Source organism: Lepidochelys kempii, chromosome 8 (assembly GCF_965140285.1).
Source record: "Lepidochelys kempii isolate rLepKem1 chromosome 8, rLepKem1.hap1, whole genome shotgun sequence".
Lineage (NCBI taxonomy): Eukaryota > Metazoa > Chordata > Testudines > Cheloniidae > Lepidochelys > Lepidochelys kempii.
Genome location: NC_136387.1, coordinates 11,291,605 through 11,316,968, shown reverse-complemented (window position 1 = coordinate 11,316,968; position 25,364 = coordinate 11,291,605). Strand labels below are relative to the sequence as shown.

Genomic DNA, 25,364 nt, shown 5'->3' with positions numbered 1-25,364 from the left:
TGGCAGTGAGACCATTTCAATGTCATTTCTAAACTAGTTCTGTCCCACCCGTGTCTAGAACAACAAACTGAACAGCCTCAGAGAGCTGCATGTGAAATCTGGTGGTCTGAGTCCAGTTCCTAGTGGGCAAATGTCCTGTCCCTATCACAAAAATCCTTAGAAACAACATTAAAGTAACTAAGGATCCATCCATGAGGGCCAAGGACTGAATGGGTCATGGAGACTACTCTCTCCTTATTCTCAGAGTGATTTTGTCACGTGGGGGATTAATGCACGCTGGAAGGATTGTTGTCCTGGTTCTTCTTTAGTGAACTGCTCTTCAGTGGTGTCATTCTGACAGACTTCAGAAGCCCTGAGTGCTTTAAATGATGGTTAAACTCAGAAGTTTTGGTTCTTGGTGAACATCTCGTTATTTTAGCAACAACAACGAACAAACAAAACACTCGTTCCACACACAGAAAAAGTGCTCTCGGTATACTACCTTGGAGCTGCATAATATCCACAGCCATATCCATCACAGCCCCTTGCTTTGTTCATAGGATTCCCGGCACATATCTGTCCCCATGGTCCTGCAGCAACTTAAGAAGAAATGGAATATACAAAATTGAAGCTTTTTTGCCTTGTACAAAACATAATGTTGCATATTAAATGTTTGGTACGCAACTAATAGATTTAAAATAGGAGGACACTGAACTTTCTTTAGTAATATGCGTTATCATGTGTCACTTTCGAATATACATTGGTTGTGTGAGTGCCACAGATGAATGGCTCTTTATTTCTTTAAGTTAGTGTGAACAGAGTGGTGTTCTTTCTTCTTTTAAATAGAATACACAGTACAGAAGAGAAGATCTTGATATTTTTGACACAGGAATAATTGATCCAAGCCAAGTTTTTCTTTCAGAACTCTGAAAGGATTCCCATACTTGACTTAGATTGTAAACTCTTTGAAGCATAGGCTCTTTTTTGTGTGTGCGTTTGTATACCACCTGGCCAATGACTGGAGCACGTAGGTGATACTGCAATAGGAATAAACTTAGAATCGAATAGCCGAAAATAGCAAGAGCACCCTTTTCAGCCAGCTCCCTGAACCAAGAAACCTTTCTCCAATTTTTTGCAAGGTCAGCCACTGCACTTTCTGATACTCCTTTAGGCTCGCTCTCTGTCTCTCATATTCCCAGTTTTGCTCCATACCACACACCAGCCCAAAACAGTACTCAGCTAAAAGCTCCCCGGCAGTTTCGCATACTCCTTTCATCCTAGGTGGCAGATTTATGCCCAACAAGGTTCCACCCAGCTCATAACAATACTTTATTCTAGATTTGCTGCATTTATTTTTATGGACCTGTAGCGGGGCGAGACTCACCGGTGCGGTGCCTCCTGCTGGTCGTCCAGGGAATTAGCTCTTCACCAGCACTGGAGTGCCCTCTGCATGCCAGTGTCTCCCCTACCACTGGCCCCATGTCCCTCCTGGACCCCGGTGCCTTTTCCCCTGGGGTTCTGCCCCAGCAGGACCCCCACTCTGGGTTTCCCCTCCCAGAGGAACCCCCAACCCTCTAAACCCACCTTGCCTCAGTGGCTACTGCCAGTCATCAGCTAGCTCCCATTCACTGGGGCAGACTGCACTGCAATGGCCACTCATCACAGGCCAGGGGGTAGGACCTGCTGTCTTTGCCTATCCTCAGGCTGCCCCTCTGCAGCCCAAGTGCTTCTGTAGGCTTTCACCAGGGCCTGCAGCCTGTGGGTTTATCAGGCTGGAGCTCCCCAGCTCTCTTTGCCCTTCCCCAGAGCTGCTCTGCTCAGGCACCCTGTTCCCAGGCAGCTCACCTTTCCCACTCCAAGGCTAGAATGGGACTCCTCAGCTTCTGGCCCACTGCCCTCTTATAAGGGCCAGCTGGGCCCAAAATGAGCTGTCCACAGCTGTGGCTGCTTCCCCACAGCTTCTCCCAGCGGTTCTCACTCCATTTCCCAGCTGCAGCCCTCCCCAAGGCTGCTTTTCACCCCTGTCTGTGGGAGTAGGGCAGCTGCCCCACTTGAGGACCCTTTGTAGAATAATGTATTTGTCAATGTGAGTATAGGTAGCAGAATCCATCCCTTGGCAATTTAATATAGAAACAAACCTACAGAAATATTCTAGGATGATGCCTCTTCAACCATGCTATTACTATCTGCAGTCGAGGGAAAAGGTAATAATATCAGATACTCACCACAAGACATTAATCATGTATGCCACCTCCATAATGAGTTCACCTAGTAATCACATAGCTGATGTATGGGAAAGAATAACATGCCTTTCTCTACACACAGGAGAGTATAGCTCTATGGTTTCACACAGTAGTTTAATAGTATTTTTAAATCCTCTACAATTATTCAGAGAATCCAGTTGAACTCTCAGGAAACAAAAAATTCTCTTGGTACAGTGATTGCATAGAGAGATACTGTAGGTATAGCTGTTGTCAGATAATATAGATATATAAACGGTTCAATTAGCTTGGTTAAAGAAAACACATGTTTACTGTTAGCAGTTGTGGGAAGGCTTTGAAAAATGGTCTGCTTGATTGGAAATACTGGGCTTGAAATGTGGTTTAATTGGGGGTGGGATGGTGCGGGGGAATGGACCTAAAAGGTAACTGATAACATAGGAGGAAAAGACCTTGGAAAAGGCCCCAGTTATCCGGGATGGTTCTAACAGTAAAGGAGGATTGTGCCTAATGAACCAGTAATGACTCCAAACAGGTCAAAACCTGGTTATTATGACATCACTTGAGTCAATATGACATCAGTTGTTTGCTGCATTGTATAAAAGAACCAGACTTGCCAAGGGTATTTCTCAGATCCTTCATGCTGAATCAAGCCAGGTTGCAAGGGTTATCCCGAGACTGATCCATTTGTGAGTATTCTGATCAAATGCTTATGGAGTGTATTATTGTATGGCTGTAACTGCTTATTGCTTCAGCTTTTAGACATATTTAAAGCAATTGCAAAAAGACAATTTGGCCTTTAAATTTAACAAAGGAATTTATGGTTGAATGGGTGTTGTGGTGTTGTCCTGTATAAACAATTCTATCCAATGGCTATACAGAAGTGGATACACATACCAAATCACTAGTGAAGAAGGGATGTGAGAAATATGTTTTGAGATACTAGTGGTTCCATAAAGGCCTTCACAATGAATATAGAGTAAATGTTGGGATAAAAAGTGTGTCTCTCTCTCAAACCTGTTTCCTTCCACAGGACTTGATCACTTGGAAGAAAGGCCCTTTATATAGTAGTAACTGAAAAATATGTAAATATAATCACATCCAACAAACTTACATTGAATGACAGCAATTCACTTAAAAAGAGAGAACATTTCTTCCTCCATGGTTCTGGTCCTTTGATTGAAGGATCACAAATAGAGAAACAGTCTAAAATGTCTAAACCTTTTGATCTTTGTCATTATTTAAAACCATTTCGAGGTTTTTGGGAGAAGCCCCAAATTGCTGATGGAGTTAATATACTGTTACCTGTCTATAGTCTCTCTTATGCAATGGACATAGATTAATACTATCAATATTTTACTGTAATCTTTATCAATAACTTTTATGGATTTTACTATTAAAGTATTTATACAAAATTAAGATGTGATTTTTCAAAAGCACAAGTGGCAGTTAAGACCAGATCTACTCCTATTTCCTTAAGAGGTGGGGGTTTTTTTGTAGCAAAAAATGCTAGTTTAAAATCAGCAATATTACAAAATTATTTTGACTTACCAGATGAAATCAAGGTAGCTACAATGATTGCTCTGACTATGAGCATCTTCGTCTGTGTCACCAGAGTTGTGGCTTCAAGTGAAGGGTCTAAAATACTTTGCTTTCTATTTATGCATTCCAAAAGAGGTTGTGTCTAAGTTCCCAGCCAATCAAACATTACTGGAGAAATTTAAGAGGAATCCGTTCTCTTGGTTGAGAACTTAATCTGTAAAGCCAAATACCAGCCGGAACAGAACCTTCTCTTGGGGGCGTCCCGGCAGGGCAGATAACAAATATTGTGGAAACACCTAACCCTTTGGCAAAAGTAATTATGTGGTTTTGGAGACTGCAGTGCAATTAGCTTGTCTGGGGTATTTTTAACAACAATGGGTTTAAAAATAGAAAAGGGGAGAATTCAAGGACAAATTGCAGATATCTTTTTCTGCATTCCTCATAAGTCTGTAGCTAAATTCCTGATTTCAGAAAGATAATTGAGTGGAAGGTGGGAAGGAAATCCCAGGTAATCTGTAAAGCTACTTAGGCAGGCCTGAAGACAAACACACACCTCAGTTTTGGGAAGGAAATCCGCTAGTTGGACAATTATGTACTTCACAAGGTGACCACTGAGTAATCAACCTTATTTTGGAAAAGTTGTGGGCAAATAGAACCTTATTAGTGTTCCAGGAAATGTTCTTCTGGTGTTGTCTCACCAGAAAATGGGACACTTCCTGCTCAGTTACATAAGTCTATTTCATTATACATCCTAGATATGATACACCTTCAGAGTTAACATCAGGAAAAGCCACAGGGTTACAGTCTGGAGCATGGCTGAATGTAAAAACAGGAAACCCTCTAATAATGTAGTGAAACCAAATTACATGAAATTCAAGAAATGGAGAATGCTGAAGCATGAATAAGGCAATGTGATCTATTGCTGGTATCCAGAGGCTGAGAGTTAAGTTTATAGTCTTGGCTCTTGCTCTGCCAGGTGTATGTCTTTAGGGAGTCATTACTTCCCATACGGCTGAGCTGTAAAATAAAAATGAAAAAATAGGTTACATATAATTTTATTATGAGATGTTCAGACCTGGTGGATGTACTCTTGACCCTCTTCCTTTCATTCCCCCTCTTTTTCCTTTCATAGTATCACACTTTCTTCTGAAAAGCAATTGCCTATCCAACCTTGTTGACAAAACCACAAGAGGAGGTTTAGATACAGGGGACTCAAACACAAATCCTTGTCCTCATAAAACTGGAGGGGGTTAGAATGAAATTAAATAGAACAATGGAAAGAAATAGTGTTAGTTTGTTTCAGAGTAGCAGCCGGGTTAGTCTGTATCAGCAAAAAGAAAAGGAGGACTTGTGGCACCTTAGAGACGAACAAATTTATCTGAGCATAAGCTTTCGTGAGCTACCGCTCACTTCATCGGATGCATGTAGTGGAAAATACAGTGGGGAGATTTTATATACACAGAGAACATGAAACATTCGTCTATACTTAGTGTCAACAAGGAAAAAAGAAGGGAAGAAAAGGGGAAAAAGCCAAGAAACCTGGAATGTTGAGAGATAATTTCCAATTTTATGAAAAACTGGATACTTTAAGAAAAGGGGCAATAGGTTATGAAAGCATTGAGTGCTAAATAAAAAGGCAATTTTTTTCGCAAAAAAGGTTTTTAAGGAAAATTTTTGGCCATTTCTACTCTCAAGGCATGATTTAGTGCCAGGAATTCATATGTTGCAAAGGCTGATTCTTTTGAAAGTCCAAATACACAGACCACAAAGTATTTCAAACCATTAATAAATAAGATTGGGTGAATTACCTTTCCTTATAAAACAGAATGAATATTTTGTTCTTTTTTGTGAAGTTACTAAAAATCCTTTACAAATCTTATTTTATTAACCTCAGTCATTGCACTTACGTAGCAAACAACAGTGGCGCGTTCGAGGTCCCCCACATCTATGGTTAGTGTATGAACCAGAACAATAATTGCTCCTGTACTGACATATCCCTCTGTGGTTTAAACACTCTCGATCGTAGAACAGAAACCACAGGTGCTCATCCATTTTACCTAAGAAATAATAGAGTTTTTAAAAATCTCATTAGAAATTGATACTATCATTTATTTTAGTAACCACAATCATAGTGACACTGCCATTAATCACTGGCACAAACTCATGGAAATGGCTAGTAAGGTCCCTCTGTCAAGGAAAGATTTTCTCCAGGACTGTTGGTTATCCTGACTCCCTTAGTTATTATCTAGCCAAGCTATGTATATTCTTTAATCTTTCCTCAAAAGCCAATCTTTTGATCCTCTTAATCATTTTATTACCACTTCAGTTTGCTGGCACTTTATTGGTATTGACTGCTCACAGCTGTATATGGAAATCTGGACGTGGTCTCAGTACCACACAATAGTGGGGCAGATGAACGTATAGTGCCTTGCTAGAACAGAGGTCCCATCCATATGCCTCCAGAGGAAGACACACCATTCCCTGTCCTCACCATCATTACGTGGCTAAATCTGCAATATTTTTAGGAGGGGAAGATTTCAGCTTGACCCAGCTGGTGACCAGGTGACATGCTGGGCTAAAGAACTGCTACTAGGCACGGTTCAAATCCACTTATGCTGGTTTTCCATAGCCTGGGTGGGGTTTCCCTTGAGCTTAATTTTCTCCAGAGAACTTAGAACCATTGCAGAAGAAAAAATTGGAAAGCGTCCAGTGGAGGGTAACAAAAATGATTAGGGGACTGGAACTCATGACTTATGAGGAGAGGCTGAGGGAACTGGGATTGTTTAGTCTGTGGAAGAGAAGAATGAGGGGGGATTTGATAGCTGCTTTCAACTACCTGAAAGAGGGTTCCAAAGAGGATGGATCTAGACTGTTCTCAGTGGTAGCAGATGACAGAACAAGGAGTAATGGTCTCAAGTTGCAGTGGGGGAGGTTTAGGTTGGATATTAGGAAAAACTTTTTCACTGGGAGGGTGGTGAAGCACTGGAATGTGTTACCTAGGGAGGTGGTGGAATCTCCTTCCTTTGATGTTTTTAAGATCAGGCTTGACAAAGCCCTGGCTGGGATGATTTAGTTGGGGATTGGTCCTGCTTTGAGCAGGGGGTTGGATTAGATGACCTCCTGAGGTCCCTTCCAACCTTGATATTCTATAATTCTAAGAACCAGGAAGAGGTGTTTCTCTGGTCCTCCTACTAATTTAGGGATGGAAATCCACCTAGTCAGATGATCCTTCCCATGGATATGGGTGGAGGGAAGGAGTCTCCTCAACACTTCCATGAAAGCACAAATTGGTGGAAAGAGGCAGCCAGCCCATTCCCCTCTCTCTCCTATAGAATCTGACGGAAGAGAAGGGGATGTACCTCAGAAGAAAACTTCAGATAAGGGATGGGGGAACCTAGGGTTTGTCACAAGTCAGTTGAGGGCCACTTCACCTTGAATGTTTCCTTAGAATATGTGCTAACTATGTATGGTAAACTCTCTTCCATCCTGTAGCTAGCCTTGACACTAAGAACCTTTCTCAGAACTGGGGAAGAGCTCTGTGTAGCTCGAAATCTTGTCTCTCTCACCAACAGAAGTTGGTCCAATGAAATATTATTTCACCTTCCTTGTCTTTCTAAGACTATTCTTATGCAGTCTCGATGTATTATAAATGTATACTTTGGAAAACTAATATCCATAAACTATAAAATAGCTTGTACTTACACGAAGTAGAGCAAGGCATGCAGCATTTTCTATTTTTATTAGGTCCGCACAGGCCAGAAAGCATTTCAGACCAGCATCTTTTTTGCCGATAGTCATAGCACTTCCCATGTTTTTTCTCACAGTTAACGTCAGCAGCACCTAGCAAGTACAAAAGACTTTGTTCAGAAATGTCACGGACATGTTACACTGGGCTATTACAGTGAAGTGACAAGGTATAACTGAATAGAAATAAGTGCTAATAAAATTCCTGAGGAGCTCCTCACTAACTATGTCTCTGGACTTGGCTGTGCCTCTACGAAAGCTGAGCTGTGAGGATTTTCTCACTTGTTCTCTAAAATAAGTCATCTGGGTTGAAAATGCACATTCAGCTCTTCGTGAAATTTTAACAATAGTAAGTAACCTACTCTTTTTAAAAAAGAGAGAATAAAGGCTTAATTTAGAATGTCACTCACTCTCTGTGAAGACGAATGACTTGGGGGGGGGGAGGGTTAGGGTTGGTCTGATTTCTAAAGTTGGAAATGTATAACCAATTGAAAACTTATTTCTTAGCATGATCAGTTGCCACTTACTAAGATTTTCGGTATAGCCTAGTTGTTCCCCTCTGCACCTAAATGATATCAGTAAGGAGCAGAGTGGACTACATTCTGCAGTGACCAGGAGGCTAAGTTGAGAGTCATGAGGGAACTGCTTGTTCCAGGCTGCTGCTGGGACAATTTGCACGGGATTCCAAATGTTTCATTGAGAAGCACATAGCAAAATCCCACAACTGCATATTTGGATCCCAGGCTCTGCAATGTGATCTGCCAGTTCAGAATCGTGCACCCATCCAGAGTCCTGTCCCACAAGGGACCCTGCAGGGGTGTAGGGGCCCAAACTAGACATTGTGAGATAGGTGAGTTAGTTGATATGTCTTTGTGAATACACAACCTTTGATTTGTAATCACAAATACAGCTGCCCTGCTAAACCAGCCTTCCAGAAATCTTTCCAACCAAACAGCAGCAACAGCAAAGGGGTGGTGTCATTTTCCCCCATTTCATTCACCTAAGATGTGAATTTCAGAACCTTGCTTATACCATGCTCAATAATGTTCACATTTACAGGCAATTTCTTCCTCCTTCCAACCGCGAACAGTAGGCAAAGAGAGGATTGTTAGGAAAGGAAATAGTTAATAGCCAGTTTTTCCCCTAGCAAATGAAAAAGTAAGATACAGGAATACCATTCATGAAATTGTATTCTATTCAGGACAAGCGAGAGACACTTGTTTGTCAAGAGAGTGCAAAAATGTTTTCCCTAAATTTCCCCTATACCTCTCGAACTAACTGTCTATTGCTGAAAATATTGATGATCTCTTAACTGATTTTTACTGGTGTAATACTCCTCCACTATTGTATTTTAAAATCTAGTTTACTGTAGCATTTTACAACAATAAACATCTATAGAATGTGCAGTTAAATATAATCTCAATTATAATAATATTTAATACCTAGCTCTTATATAGCATCTTTTATCCATAGATATCAATTCAGTTGGGTCAGTTTAAATTCATCTACACAAGTTGACTTTGTTAAAGACTTACCAACTGAAATCAAGGCAAAGACAAAAATCAGTGAAATCATTCTGTACGCTTCACCACGATTCTGTGTTCATGCAACGGTACTGGACTTTCTTCTCATCCTGCTACTTATGAATGCTAGTGAAGGCCACCCTGGCTTCCAAGCCAATCCAAATTCATATACTTTCAATTCAGTGTAAAGGAGGCAGTCTTATTATGTGAGCTAATCTGGAGACGAAAATCCCATCCCAGTGTGTATTGCTCCAATACAAAACATCTGAGCAGATGGGGATTTCTACTTGAGAGATATCCAAAACCAGGATTTTCTCCTAATTCTCAACAAACTCATGCACAATAAACAATTTAGCTATGTTTGAATATAAAATATTGCTGTGCCACAGAGGACTTTAGGTGAATGGGCCTTTGAAACTTGTTTCTATTGTTTCTTAGAAATTGATATGTCAGTGAAGGGTTCACTGGAAACCTGGATTAACAGGTATGACGCTACTCCTGTCACAGACACTTGACTAAATCCTGCTTTCTTTACTGAGAGGAAAACAGAGTTCAGTGGGAATAATTGCTGAGTAAGGACTACAAGATTTGCCCCCTTTGTACCTTCTCTGTTTTTCAACTAGTTTTGTTCTGACTTCTCATGAAATTAGTTGAACGGGTTAAACTTGCTAAAACTAAATTATTTGCTGAATGTCTTATGCTATCCTCTTGAACCAAGATAAGAGATGAATGCTCATTGGCTGCTTTTTTGAGCAGGAGCGGCAAGGATACAATCTCTTCCTTGTTCACGGTCTGTATCTTCTGTTATAATTTGTTTCACATGAATGTACAAAGGAACACTGAGTACAAATGTAAGTATCTGCTCCATTGTCCGAGACCTAGAAAAGTATTCTGATGACCCAAGGGAATTCTTTATTAATGGTTAACATTCATATTTCCCATCAGTCCTAAACATAGCTGGTTTTCCTTGCTGAGGAGCTCATAGCAGAAAGAATTGGAGCAATATTGCATTTATCATGAGTGTGAAAGAGTCAAAGCCAGAGATGGGCAGACTGAAACAAAAGCAAATTTAGACCTTGTTATCTTCCATAATTGAAGAGCCAGTAAGTAAGAGTGTATGGAAGACTGGAGATACTGAAGCCAGAAACCTGAATGTTTTGTCTCAGAATAACACAGCTAACATTCAGAGCTGGTAAGATCAATACAGGTAGAAGAGTAAGCGTCGGGGAAACTGTTCCAGAACACTATGGAGGAAATCCTAACCCCACTGAAGTCAATATCCGTTTTGCTATTGATTTCATTAGAGCCAGTATTTCACCCTAAAAGAACTTTTAAAGAAACTCCCGAGAGAAGTAAAAGATGGTTCACCCACACCTTAGAAGACAGCTTGGGCTTTACTATGGCACATCATAGAAAACCCTATAATATCTCAGCACTCAACACCCAATGCATGTGCCCTCCCAACACCCCTGTAAGATAGGGGTATCATTATTCTCATGGTGAAACTGAGGCCCAGGGAGCCACATTTACAAAGGTATTTAGGCACCTAAAGATGCAGCAAGGTGGAGAGCAGCATTAATAAATGTGCATAAGTGAGTTTGGTGCATACATCCCATTGACTTTCAACAGAAATTAGGCACCTAATCGGCTTAGGAGTTTTGTAAAACCCACTAGGGCTAGATCCACAGAGGGGATGTAGGTAGAGCATTGCAATGCCTAACTTTAACACCCTGCTCCTGTGATTCTACAGCTGTGGGTTAGGATCCCAGGCTTCCTAACCACTGGGCTATGGGATATCCTGGGGTAGGTCTCTTGACGATATTCCACTTTGTATACGATACTTACATCTTCAGTGGGCTAGAGGGTGAGTGAGAGAGACTGTGTAGCCTGGTAGTTAGGGCATTTACCTGGGAAGGTGGGAGACCCAAGTTATGGTCCCTACTCTGATGAATATTCAGGTATTTTATACAACAAAGTGGAACAGCTTCAACAGGAGAGATTGAGAAAGAGCCTCCCCATGATATACCATAGTTCAATGGTCAGGACATCCACCATGATGGTGGGAGACCTAGGATCAAGTCCCTGTTCCAACTCCGGTCCCTGTTCCAACTCCGGTAGAGTGGGGATTTGACCTTGGACCTCCTTCATCCTGGGTAAATGTTCTCACCACTGGGCTCTCGGATATAACAGGGGTAGCACTACCTTCTCCTCCTCCAACTGTGTTTTGTGTGTGCCCTAATCAGTTAAATGTGCTCTAAGGCAGCTTCTCAGTGTGCCTGTTGAATTGGGTTCCAAAGGTGAATTAGGCAGGTGAACACCAAGTTTGTGAATCCCACCAGAGCTTGGGCACTGAGCAGCTAAGCGGCAATGTAGGTGCTAGGGACTTTAGGTGCTTAGAGGGGAGGTGACAGCTGGGCAGGGGTTTCAAGAATGTCAATTTTGGATTTGGATAGCTAAAATGGCCATTAGGCACTTAAATCCATTTGTGGATCTAGCTCTGTGAGGTGTTTTTTTTTTTTTTTTTTTTTGTAGGAGTGGTGGGTGAAATTCTGTGGCCTGCATTATGCAGGAGGTCAGACTAGATGATCATAATGGTCCCTTCTGACCTAAATATCTATGAATCTACATGCCTATTTAGGCATCGAAATACCTTTGTAAATCTGCCCCAGAGAGATTAAGGGATTTGCCCAAAGTCTCCAAGAGAACTGTGTAGCAGAGCTAAGAACAAGACTCAGATTGCCTGAGTCCCAGTTCAGTACCTTACCCATAAGACCCTTCCTTCTTCCTACCTTACAGAAGTTATCCCCATTACCTGAAGCTGAGGAGGACACATATTGAGGTGATCTACCTGACCAGCTATCCTCATTTCACCATCTCCCATTGTATTCCATCTGGTAAGAACAAAGAATTTAATCAGGGACTAGAGATGCTGAGTATCTGTAAAGTGCATTCCATCATATTCATCTTTTACTAGGAATAAAGATTTACGCTGGTCATCTTTCTTTAGGAACCAGAATTGACTTAGTAATCTATTAAACAGTGGAGGCAAATGACATCTGAAGGGGAGTTAGTGACCTAGATAAAGGTACACCCAGAGCCAATTGATAGCAGTGAGTGAAATGACAATGTGTCTTAATTCCAAACAGAGTAGGCAGCGTCCTCCAGCTGTTCTAAAGGTAACCGATTCAGAATGTAACCGGGGCCCTATATCCACCCCTTTTATTTCTTCAGCGTGACAGGTTCAAAGAGGTGCATGGTTACTGATATCTCTTCCTTGCCAAGTGTTTTCTGGCTCTTTTGCGGTTAGCACTATACAACAAATTACTAAGTGCATTTGTGGTGTGGGGTGGGTGGAAGAAAACCAAATGAATGGAAAAACAGAAAAACGGGCCCTTATAACACGTTCCAAGCAAATAATTTTTCAGTGTTTCTATATCTGAATGTGTGCATCAATTTTAGGATTTTGTTCAGGGATAGGTAGGATGGGAGGAGTCGGGGAGTGAGAATCCGCTACATGCAGTAAGAAGTCAGCACAGAAAGGGAAATATTTAAGGAGATGTCTGCCTATTTTCATATGTTTTTGGACCAGATTTTCAAAAGCACATAACTGGCTTACATATTTGATAGCTGGCGGGTGTCCCATTGACTTGAATGTAGTAGCACTGGCTTTACGCTAGTGTAAGTGAAATATGAATCTGGCACCACATTGTCTCTTGATCCTTCGAGGTGGTCAGAACTCTGGCGGTTAAATTCCGCAGTGAATAGAAATGGTGGTGCAAGCTGCACATTGGGTGTTTGTGAGTCAGAAAATGAGTATAGGAGCTTTGATGGACTCAGTTTCATTTCAGAGTCAAGCCAGGGTAGACTGTGTAAATGTAAAGATGTCGGATATACATGACAAAGTGGGTATTCACCCACGAAAGCTTATGCTCCAATATAACTGTTAGTCTATAAGGTGCCACAGGACTCTTTGCTGCTTTTCAAACTTGTGTTCACAAGGAAACTATTTTTTTTAACATTAAAATGTCTTCCTGAAACATAGCAAATATTCTGTGTAATCAGCACCAAAGGTGAACGATGCGAATCAAACCAAATTTGTCTGAGTCTAATTTTAAAGAGAACCCTTGTTGCAAAGATCTGTGGAAAATTGTTTGGAAACACTCAGCCCTGTACATAGGGGTTTTGTAGGTTTCACTATGCCTTGTTGCAGTTTGGTGAGAGAAGTAATGATGCTTAAGACCTGCTGCACACTGCTGGATATTTTACTTGCAATCATAAAAACATACCTGTCTCTCTAGCACTCCAATTCTAGTGGCAGGGGCTTTTTCAGCTGAAGAGAACGTACCTTTGGAATCATAAACTCTGTCCATCAAAGTTCAAGCCTCCTTACCTTTAGTGCACATAATTCACGGTGCATTTATTTTATCTAGCTTTTACTAATACACAGAGTACAGTCACAATGTCCTAAATATGCTGTCAGACATACCATCAATTAAATAATCGGATTATGATAGCAGGGGAGCTTTTTCCACTTTTAACAGAACTTTTCAATTGAGGAGGGAGATTTAACAGAACCCATCTATTTTATGATGGTATGCCAAGAGGTCCTAAAGAGGTCCTGATGGGATGGATTGCACCCTCAGCAAGTTCGTGGGTGACACTAAGCTAAGGGGAGAGGTAGATATGCTGGAGGGTAGGGATAGGGTCCAGCGTGACCTAGACAAATTGGAGGATTGGGCTAAAAGAAATCTGATGAGGTTCAACAAGGACAAGTGCATAGTCCTGCACTTAGGACGGAAGAATCCCATGCACTATTACAGGCTGGTGACCTACTGGCTAAATGGCAGTTCTGCGGAAAAGGACCTGGAGATTACAGTGGACGAGAAGTTGGATATGAGTCAACAGTGTGCCCTTGTTGCCAAGAAGGCTAACCCCATATTGGGCTGCATTAGTAGGAGCATAGCCAGCAGATCGAGGGAAGTGATTATTCCCCTCTATTCAGCACTGGTGAGGCCACATCTAGAGTATTGCGTCCAGTTTCGGGGCCCCAACTACACAAAGGATGTGGACAAATTGGAGAGAGTCCAGTGGAGGGCAACAAAAACGATTAGGGGGCTGGGGCACATGCCTTCTGAGGAGAGGCTGAGGGAACTCGGCTTATTTAGTCTGCAGAAGAGAAGAGTGAGGTGGTATTTGATAGCAGCCTTCAACTACCTGAAGGGAGGTTCCAAAGAGGATGGAGCTAGGCTGTTCTCAGTGGTGGCAGATGACAGAATAAGGAGCAATGGTCTCAAGTTGCAGCGGGGGAGTTCTTGGTTGGCTATTAGGAAAAACTATTTCACTAGGAGGATGGTGAAGCCCTGGAATGGGTTACCTAGGGAGGTGGTGGAATCTCCATCCTTCGAGGTTTTTAAGGCCCAGCTTGACAAAGCCCTGGCTGAGATGGTTTGGTTGGGATTGGTCCTACTTTGAGCAGGGGGTTGGACTAGATTACCTCCTGAGATCTCGTCCAACCCTTATGACGAGGGGAATGATGAAGGAATACATCGGTAACCCCCAGTTCAGCCTATAGAGCAAGCATATACCTTTGGAATAGTGGCCCAATTGGCTAGACAATTGAACCTGGAGACAAGAGGTTTGTGTGCATCCTTTGCAGTGATCCAGAAAATAGGAATGGAAACTGCATCACCCTCTTTGCCCTGCCGATGTTCTCCCCAAGCAGGGCTGAGGCACATTGTGAGAGATGCTTGCAGTGCCACGGTCAGGCTGTGTCAGTTTTGTGGATCCATCTCCTTTCCCAAGCACTGAGGGCATGACCCAAAATCCAGATTCAGGAAGCTCAGCACTTCAGAACATTAAATCCTTCACTTAGGAGCTAAACCTTAGGCTCCTGTTTTTGAAACGCTGAGCGTATGTCTACATTGCAGCTAGACACCTGCGGCTGGTCTGTGCCAGCTCCCTTCTTGCAAGGTCCTAGAGCCCGGGCCTGAGCCCAAACATCCATGCTGCAATTAAACAGCCCCTGAGCCCGAACCCTGTGAGCCTGAGCCAGCTGGCACAGGTTAGCCAGGGGTTTTTAATCGTAGTATAGACAGAGTCAAGGGCTTATTCCAAAGCCCATTGAAGTCCATAGAAAATTGACTTCAATGATCTTTGGCTCGGGTCCTAACTCCACATACAAAATGGAAGCCAAATAAATATGATCTGAATAATAACAAATTAGTCAAAAGGTGGCTTAGTTTGTTAATAATGAGACCATTGCTTCACAGAATGCAAATTAAGAACTAGTTTCTCTGTGTGAGGGAGGAAGCACCTGATGATGAGCTAATACAGAAGCTGATTGAACATTTTGAAAAATGTGAGTAACTTCCTTATGAGTTAAAAGCTGCTCAGGTGGAAAAATAAAACTAGATTGGCACCACTAAGTACAAAAGCAGAGACACTGGAGATGGAAAATACTTGTGAAGTCTCCAGCCCATCTCTCTTCCAGTGCAGAATTACACCCTACAGTGCATTTCTTCCTGTCTTCCTTGAAAAGTCCCAAGAGAGGGGTTTTTTGCCACTTACTATGGGAGAATATTCCACATCACAATACATTTCACAGTAAGAAAACTTACTGGTATTCAACCTTCTTAATTTTGTCCTGTACTCTTAGCTATATCCTATGTGTAACACAAACTAATCTCCTGTTAAATATTTGGAACTGCTTTCATATTCCACCATAGCCCCCTTGTCATCCCCTTGTCATGCTATAACAAATTGAGCTTTGTACTCGGAAACCAAGCCCCTCATCTTCTAATCCGAATACTTATTCTTTGATATCCTTCCAGTTTGTCTCTCCTTTTGGGCAATGTGGTGTGCACAATATTCCAGATGCGGTCACATCAGACTCGGGGAGCAAAAGGAATTATTCCAAGGGGAAGATTCCAAACATCCATTATTTTCTCATTATTTATTATTGTTCCCTGCTAGTCACCCTCATTCATTAAAAGATGGAAAGCTAATGTGGACTAAATATTTTTTGTGTGTGCTCAATGGAATGTAAATGTAATGAGAGGTGTATAGAATAGGCGCAGAAGTTAGCATTCATAGCCAAATTTAAGAAGTTGCTTCCAAACTTTTGTTGATTCATTGGCCTATTCTGTTGTTGGTAAACTTCACCCCTGTGCAGCGAGCCAGCACAAAGCCCATGTACCACTTAAGTCTCACTTAAGCTTTATTTTGTTCCAGCCCATCTGCAAGGGGTGAAGTTCACCAACAACAGAATGTCTGGGTTGATGCATCTGTTCTTTTCTCTTTTATACAGAAATGATGACTTCCAATTTTTAAAAAGAAATCATAGAAACCCCACAAACAAACCAACACACAAAGCCAGGATGAACCCCCTGATTAAAGGCTTAGAAAATCTCCAGCTTCCTGATACAGTCACTTGGGGAGGTATTGGCAGCTTAGAGTCCAGACCACGTTGGGGCTGCACTGCCCCAGGAGCAGAGATGGGACTAATTCTGAGTTAGATTTGAAGTTCAGTCCCTGCTTCCTCCTTATTCCATGAAGGATGTGAACTGCGTTGTAAGCCTTTTTCCGGGCACACCTTAATTCCCCTTTATGCCAGCTCAGCTGGGGAAGGAGAGTGAATGTACAGCCAAGATTCCATCCACTCCCACCAACCTACACAGGAGAGAGAGTACAAGCCTGGAGACAGCTGCTTTCCTTCTGCACATGGACCAGCAACGTGGGTAGCCAATGCAGAGAACAGGGTATGTCATCTCACTGCCCTGTGTGGGTACACTAGGCAGCTCACAGCTTAGGCTCTGGCAAATTAAATGCCGCAACAGTTCTGCAAATCAAACCATACACTTAAAAAAATATCAAGCCATTGACAATACTTTTGTTAATATGCTGAAGAGGCTGGCGGAGAAGCAAAAAGCCTCAAGTGCATCCCCAATATGCAAACCTGGAGGTGGAGTTCAAACCTCTAGTCAATTTAAGGAGCCCCAGTTTAGTGTGCCAGGTTGTTTCATCTCCTTCAGAAATTGGAGATGTCTGGGAAAAACCTGCCTGGAAATAGTCAAATCCTTTCATCAGATTCCTGAGAAACACACCGGGATCTGGAAAGGGCAGACGCCTGCTGTGAAGTCAGAGGGATACTTTTTTTTTTTTTTTAAATAGACAATTTAAAACAGTGTCCGGGTCAGATTTTGAAACCGAGGAGGGTGATGGGTCATTGGTGGTGGGATGGAGAGTGAGCCCACCCTGCACTCACCTGGCAGCGGCTACTGTCCCACAGGGCTGGGCCTGGATCCCCACAGTGGGCATTGCAACCTGGCACTTGAGGTTGAAGCACCATTCGGGTCTGGCCTGTCCGCATTTCAGTCATGATGGAGGAGCACCGGGCCAAATCTGAGTGAGTGGTGATGGATCATGGTGAATGGGGTTGCATTGCCTGGAGCAGGGATCCGGGCCCAGTCCCATGGGACAGGACAGGAGCCACTGCTGCTTGGGGAAATTGGGCCAGGCTTGCTCTTCAGCCCCATATGAAAATTATGAAAAAGTGCCGCATAAAGCCTAAAGCTCACAGGGGTACTCCATCTCCCGTCAAAATAGGTACCGCCTCTCGGGGATGTGGAGCACCTACGCCGACGGGAGACGCTCTCCTGTCAGCCTAGGAAGCATGTGCACTAAGTGCTACACCAGTGCAGCTGCACTGCTGTATGTGTAGACAAGACCTAGAGGTTTAAGTAGAGACATTCCAGATCCTGCAACCCTTACTCATCTCAGTAGTACCGTCAATATTGAGGACTGGAGGACTGAGGCTTTTAAATGTGACATTTAAATAATATATTAAAATGTCTTCCTGTTACGAAACTTGTAAAAAGAACAACATTTTCTTGGTTAAATTGAAAACAGACATTTTGGAAGTATTTTTTCTATATTTTTGTTTGCAGTGTTGTAGATGCGTATGTCCCAGGATAGAGAAAGAAGGCAGATGAGGTAATATCTTTTGTTGGAACAGCTTCCAACTAAAAATAATTACCTCACCCACTTTTGTGTGTCTGTTTTTTCTGGAATGAATTATAGTTACTACCTGTTACACTGCTCCCAATTATATTTGATTGGTCAGTTTTTATGAAATATGCAACATTACTTTTTAAACGTTATTGATCTCATCTGCAATTGGGAAGCTTTATACAATTTTAAGTGTATGTTAAGTTTTCATCCACACTGTAAATGTACCATATATTAAAGTGCAACACACACCGATAGAAAATTATTTTGTGGGGAGAATATGAATGGTGCTAGCCCGGGAATCTAAATAATTATTTGCAGTATGGGCCAGCAGAGGGAGCATTAGTTTTTGTTTGTGCACAATCCTTCATTGATACTAGAACTCAATTGTTTTCATTCTTCTAAGTTTTCTTTAGAGAGCAAAAGGGATTACAGTTGTCTCTAGCTATTAAAAACTTGATAGGAAAGTAATGTACATATGGGAACAAACTTTCCTGTTTAGTTTGAGATACGATATTATGTACAATAATATTCTTATAGTTTTCCTCCAACACAACCATAAAACTGGGGGGGGGGAGTGGGTCTGGAACAATGGGAGGCAGGGAACGAGTGTGGGGGAAAGTCCAGAACAGAGAGAGGCAGGAGGTGTGTGTCGGGGGGCGGGGGGGGGGGGGGCGCAGGTCTGGAGCAGTTGGAGGCAGGGAAGGTGTGGAGGGGAGTCTGGAGCATTGGGAGGCAGAGGAGGTATGGGAAGGTCTAAAACAGTGGGAGGCAGAGGAGGCATGGTGGGGGTCTGGAGCGGTGGGAGGCAGAAGAGGTAAGGGAATGTCTAGAGCAGTTGGAGGCGAGAGGAATGTGGGGGGGGTCTGGAGCAGTGGGAGGCAGGGGAGTCGTGGAGGGAGAGTCTGGAGCAGTTGGGGGCAGGGGAGGCGTAGAAGGGGGGTCTGGAGCAGTGGGGGGTTTGGGAAGGTCTAGAGCAATGGGAGGCAGAGGAGGCTTGGAGGGGGATGTGGATGATTGGGAGGTAGGGGAAATGTGTGTGTCTGTGTTTGAAAATGCATAGTCATCTCTTTGTGTGTGATGATTGCAACAGCAGTATGTGCTGTGCTTTAAAAAAAAGTCTCAGTGTGCTGTGTAACCGGTCTCAGGTGAGGGTGAGCCACTTTAGATTTTGGGTTTTTTTTCTCTTTTTGGGCTGGTGCCATTCAACAATGAGAAACATTTAACGGCTTGAAAAATTATTTCTCTGCATGCTGAGTGGCCATGTGCTATTTTTTACAAATATAGAGTTTAGGTGTTCCCCAGCTCTCCTACATAATATCAATAAGGAGCAGAGTGAACTGCACTGGGCAGTGAGTAGGAGGTCAAGCTGAGAGTCATGAGGGAACTGCTTGTTCCAGGCTGCTTCTGGGACAATTTGCCTGAGCTATATTTCAAGTATTTCATTGAGAAGCACATAGCAAAATCCTCCAACTGCATATTTGGATCCCAGTCTGCCAGTTCAGAGCCCTGTGCCCCTGCAGAGTCCAGTCCCAAAAGGACCCCCAGAGGTGCAGGGGGCCAGTCTAGACATTGCTAGCTTGGTGAGTTAGCTGATATCTCTTTGTGAACTCACAGCCTTTGCTTTGTAATCACAAATACAGCTGCCCCGCTAACCCAGCCTTCCAGAAACCTTTCCTACCAAACAGCAGCACCAGCAAAGGAGTGCTGTCATTCTCCCCCATGTTTCAGAGTAACAGCCGTGTTAGTCTGTATTCGCAAAAAGAAAAGGAGTACTTGTGGCACCTTAGAGACTAACCAATTTATTTGAGCATAAGCTCCCCCATCTCATTTACTCATGTGAATTTCAGAACTTTGATGTCTGCAGTAGGAGTTTACAAGGAGATTTTGCATCTATACAAAAACATACTTTATTTTCCCCCTTCAGTGAAGACATGGCTTAAGAGTTTGTCTAGACTACAGTTTTTGGTTGTGTTGTAACTCTGGTTAATAGGTCATGTAAATTAACCCCGGTTAATTGGTAATCAGTTAATTTAAATTATGACATGAGCAAAAAGTATAACCTAGGCAAATCCACAAGCAACTCAACAGGGGTGCAAGCAGCCCAAGGGCAATTTATATAAAGCAAGCTCCTCCCACATCCCACCTGACTCGCCTCCCACCCCCAACAAGATATAGAGTCCCAAAACTTCCAGCAGTAAACACAAGGCTCTGTAGAGACCCTAGGGCTGTGGCAGGAACAGTGTTACAGTGCTGTAATTATGTGTCCGATTCTCTTCTGCCATGTACCATTTAAAGCTATATACACCTATGCAAAGTGGGCCTATAGCACTTCACGGCCCAATCAGAATGGCAGCCTTTACAGCAATTTAAAATTTACATACTATTAAAAACATTAAATAGTGTCAAGGCTTCAAACCAGGATATGGTTTAAGATTTTTTCCCCCCAGAATGCAATTACACTTGCTTTTGCTGGCATTCATGCTCACAGCTGCTTCAATAAGAGTAGGATTATCTCAGCTGACATGCCATAAGAGTATATTGTGCTGGGATGTGTTTAACAAAATCTAAGGTTCATTTAAACATGGAGGCTGAGATTTTCAAAGCCGGTCAGGGGAATTAGTCACTCAACTCCCATTAACTTCAATGGGAGCTGTGTAGCCCAATCGCATAATAGTCTTTGAAAATCTCAGCCTTACTAAATAGAAGGAGAAGAGCACATTGCTGAGACTCAACTTGGTCCTGAAGAAAAAAAAACAAAAACAGTGAAGACTCAGGCCACAATCCACAAAGGTTCTTAAGCACTTAAATCCCAGTTTTAGGCAACACTGTGATCTACAAAATCCTTTCTCAGCGGCCACCTAACCATTTAGGTGACTATACTCGGCACCTGTACTTCGGCGTCTAGGAAACTTTTCCAACAGAAGTTTCTGCCTGTGAAGATGTGCACTGCTGCTTCACTCCAGATGCCGAAGCCCTAGCGTGATCCCCGAATCAAGGGAAGATAAGCCTTCCCCTGCCTATTGCCTGCAGGGCCCGATCCAGTAAGCAAGCGCCGAGGTTTCTGACTCTGAGGCTGTTAGAATTTTAGGATTAGCTAACACAAAGGTTGAATGATCATTTGGAAAAGCGTGGAGAAAATATCGGAATCTTTCCTGTGGGTTAAAACTGGTTCAGATGGAAAAGGGAAAACAAACTGGAGCCTCTGAGTATAAAATCAAAGAAGTTAGTGATGGAAGTTGCCTTTTAGGTCTGTCACCCCATTTCCATTCCAGTGCAAGATTATACCATGCAGTGCATTTCATCCTGTCTTCCTTATAAAGTCCCAAGAGACGGGGCTTCTGTCACTTGCCTTGAGAGACTATTCCATAATACATCTCACAATTTTGAAAACTGTTCCTGGTACTTAGTTTTATCCCGTACTCCTAGCTATACCCCATGTGCAACACTAAATAATCAGTTTCCCTTAAAATATTTGTAAGAATATTTGCTTTCATATTCCATCACTGCCCCTTTGTCATCACGTAGCCACACTGCCCCAGATGCAGAGCAGACTGAATTCTGGCTGAGTCCTTGCTTCCCCCTTCTCTTACTATAGGAAGCAAACTGTGCAAGCTCTTTACTGGCACCACTTAGTTCCCCCTCAGCTCAACTTGCTGAGCAGAGCAAGCAGTGGGGGGAGGAGTGGATATGTAGAGTGAAGATTATCATAGAATCATAAACTTCACAGTCAGAAGGGACCATTATGATCATCTCGTCTGACCTCCTGCACAACGCAGGCCATGGGATCTCACCCACCCACTCCTGTAACAAACCCCTAACCTATGTCTGAGCCACTGAAGTCCTCAAATCTTGGTTTAAAGACTTCAAGGTGCAGAGAATCCTCCAGCAAGTGACCCATGGCCCACACTGCAGAGGAAGGCAAAAAACCCACAGGGCCTCTGCCAATCTGCCCTGGGGGAAAATTCCTTCCCGACCCCAAATATGGCGATCAGCTAAACCCTGAGCATGTGGGCAAGACTCACCAGCCAGACACCCAGGAAAGAATTCTCTGTAGTAACTCAGATCCCACCCCATCTAACATCCCATCACAGGCCATTGGGCATATCTACCGCTAATAGTCGAAGATCAATTAATTGCCAAAATTAGGCTATCCCATCATATCATCTCCTCCATAAACTTATCAAGCTTTGTCTCGAAGCCAGATATGTCGTTTGCCCCCATTGCTTCCCTTGGAAGGCTGTTCCAGAACTTCACTCCTCTGATGGTTAGAAACCTTCATCTAATTTCAAGTCTAAACTTCCTGATGGCCAGTTTATATCCATTTGTTCTTCTGTAGATTCTACCCACTTCTGGAGGGAGGAAGGAAAAGCCTGGAGGCAGCTTCTCTTCTCCCTGCACATGGACTGCAACGGAGGTAAGCCAGTGCAGAGAACTAGGGATGTATCTTATACCCCCTCCTCCCCTCTGACTTAAGGTAGATTTAGGCAGCTCACAGCTGAGCCCTCATGAATGAAATTCTGTAATAGTTCTGCAAAACAAACCAACCAAATATCAAAATTGTAACAAACAATTGTAACAAACAATCATGCAACTGACACTTTACATTAATATCCTGGAGAGGCTTCTGGAGAAGCCCATGTGCATCCTGAATAGGCAAACCCAGGGGAGGCAATCAAACTTCTTGTCAGTTTATGAAGCTATGATTTAGCCAACCTTTGGAGGGGATGAGAGATAGTGTCACTGAAATCGTGGCTGGGGTCAGTCAAATCCTTTCATCAGACTCCTGAGAAACATACCAGGATCTGGAAAGGGCACTATTATGCCTGCTGCAAAGTCAGTGAGATGTTTTGGTCTATGATTCTATGTGGTACTAAATCACACAATTTGCTAGACAGTTCCTCACATGGAGACTGAAAAGCACTGTGTAACATTGCCCTCTGCAGGAGAGTGGCTACAAATACAGCACTTCCTTCTGAGCTAAACTACAGCAGCTTCCTCCTTAGCGTTTTTGGATTCTGTTTTAGGACTGACTGACTGACTGAGAGTCTTCATATTTAGTTCCACTCCTGCTTCTTCATGTCTTCCATATATGGATGGCTGACTGCAATGCATGCATGTCCTTAGCTCCTGATGCCTCAGATTACATCTTCGCTACCCTACTTGATCTCTGGTTAAGTGAATCATAATGCAAAACCTGTGGCTCTCAGGATATAAAAATACCTACCTTTTACGTACAGTTTTCATCAGTAAATCTCATAGCACGTTAAAAGAAGGTCAGCATTATTATTCCTATTTTACAGATGGGGAAACTGAGGCACAGGGACAGTGACATGACTTCCCCAATATCACTCAGGGGGCCAGTGGCAGAGCTGCAAATAGAACCCAGGTCTCCTGAGCTCCAGTCCAGTGTGCTATCTAGTAGGCTCAGGATAGCCTCACCCATATCTGTCTACTTGTACAGTCAGGGACCAGCACTGGACACTGTCTAGCTGCTCCTACGTCATATGGCCATTGTTTCTCCTATCTCTGGCTCCTCATGCGCAAGTCCTCTGATGGAGTCTGAATGGTGCAGACTGGGAGCTATTAGCTGCGTGTTGCAGAATAAGTCACTCCTTCTTCTCGACAGGCTATGCTCATTTTCAGACACGAGGAGCTAACCATCTATTGCTAGAGCAGGAGGTCTGCAGGTAGTGGTGGAAGCAATGTAGTGCCTACTTGCCTTTCTTCTCTTACTGGCCCATTCATCCCACTTTCTGTACTTCTCTCTCTGCCATGCAGCATGTGGATTGTTGGTGAGACCCTGTGAATTCTGCAATGCCAAGGCCACCGAGTTCCTGCAGAATTGTGCTCCAGACTTAGCTTTCATTTAGAAAATATGTTTCTACCCCTTAGAGGTTGCAAAGAAACCCCTTGAAAATGCAAGCTGAGCCTAAGCAATGCAGTGTTGTCTGCTGGAGTCTGCAGACAGCCTGAAACAATAGCTCTGAGAAGCATTAACTGGCCCATTCATCTCCCTGTGCTGATCATTTTAATTGTCAACCTTGTGAATTATTTCACTTCTGATCATTTTAGCTCAAAATCCCAAACTTGTCTCCCAGGCCCCCTGGTGTCCAAAGCATCAGACCTCATTTAGCCAGCTGCCCCAATCTCTAGTCCCACCCCAAAACGAATAGCATCTAAAATGCATTGTCAGTGCAGACATCTGCAGTATACCGGAACTAAACATGTGAGAACAGTGTCCAACCAAATATAAAAATACATGATACAGCTACTCTACTAATGATTATTCATAGTTAAGAAGACCCACATTTTTAATTTTCGAAGACGCTATCACATTATTTTCAGAATGCTGCAGAATCTATTTGCTGAGGAGTAAGTACATGGGGAATTGCTCATAGGTATGCAGATAAAATCTAGAAGTGCTACCTTCATGCTGGCAGGTTCTTCTATGGCAGAATACTGCTTCCTGCTTGTATTTATTTTTGTGTATAGGAATGGCCTCTTGGCTGGTTTCTGAAGGGCAGCTACATAATTATAAACCACTGTCTAAGCTACTGCTAAGTGTTTAAGCTATTGTATATCCAGTATTTTTAGTGTTTATGAAAATGCTACCAAGTGACAATCAATACTGCAATCTGAGGCCCTGATTCAGGGAAGTTAAGGAAGGGGTTAAAAGCACCTTCCTGAGTACAGATGCTTTCCTGCATCAGAGCCCCAATGAAGAAAGAATTCTGATGGGAAAGGATTGGGCCTGAAGTCTGAATGAAGACAGAGAGGGGAACAATTGACATAAAGGATAAAAGATGTCGTCAAGGAGTTGCTGCTGCTGGGAAGGATACATATATAGCTGCTTCAGAGTAGCATGGATGTCAGTTCAGTACAAGGCACCATAGTAAAAGGCATCCTCCAATCATGAATCCAGTAGCATCAGAGAATGGGCACAATAGCCTTGCTTCTCTTCACTGTGGAAGGTTTGATTAAGAAGCCACACACGGTGTCCTTAATTAATTGTTCAATTGGCAGAGAAGAAATAGACACTAGTGTCCTCAGTGTTCTTCCTCATGGTGGTGGTGGTGATGATGATTTATTCTTACTTTGTATTGTGGTGGCGCCTAGGAGTCCCAGCCCGGGATGAGGACCCCTTTGTGCGGGGTGCTATACGGGCACAGAACAAAGAGGTGGTCCCTGCTGTTATAATAAATGGGCCTACACATTTCCCTGGATTGTGAGCTCAGTTGTGAAAAGTGAGTGAAAGTTCATAAAGTGCCATCATCAGTGTTGGTGGGAAAAGGTGCAAAAAGGAGACGGAATTAATTAGTCCAAACAAAAAATCCTATTGCTATAACTC

At 42.9% G+C, this 25,364-nt stretch overlaps 1 protein-coding gene across 3 annotated transcripts in view; it reads right to left on the bottom strand.

The window, feature by feature from the left end:
- Positions 1 to 2,347: 2,347 nt before the first annotated feature.
- Positions 2,348 to 25,364, bottom strand: part of LOC144930810 (uncharacterized) — a 30,254-nt gene continuing 7,237 nt past the window's right edge. For 2 of the 3 annotated variants that reach the window (XR_013636218.1, XR_013636219.1), the window contains exons 2-4: positions 7,443 to 7,580; positions 5,648 to 5,797; positions 2,348 to 4,757 (exon numbers count right to left, since the gene is read on the bottom strand). Coding sequence is in view for 1 of the 3 variants with exons in the window: in XM_078854164.1 (XP_078710290.1) it covers positions 4,738 to 4,757; positions 5,648 to 5,797; positions 7,443 to 7,580; positions 9,020 to 9,059 (348 nt within the window). In the remaining 2 variants the exon portion in view is untranslated. Of the gene's footprint in view, positions 4,758 to 5,647; positions 5,798 to 7,442; positions 7,581 to 9,019; positions 9,084 to 25,364 lie in introns of those variants that run through there. The other variant, XM_078854164.1, reaches the window with a different exon arrangement.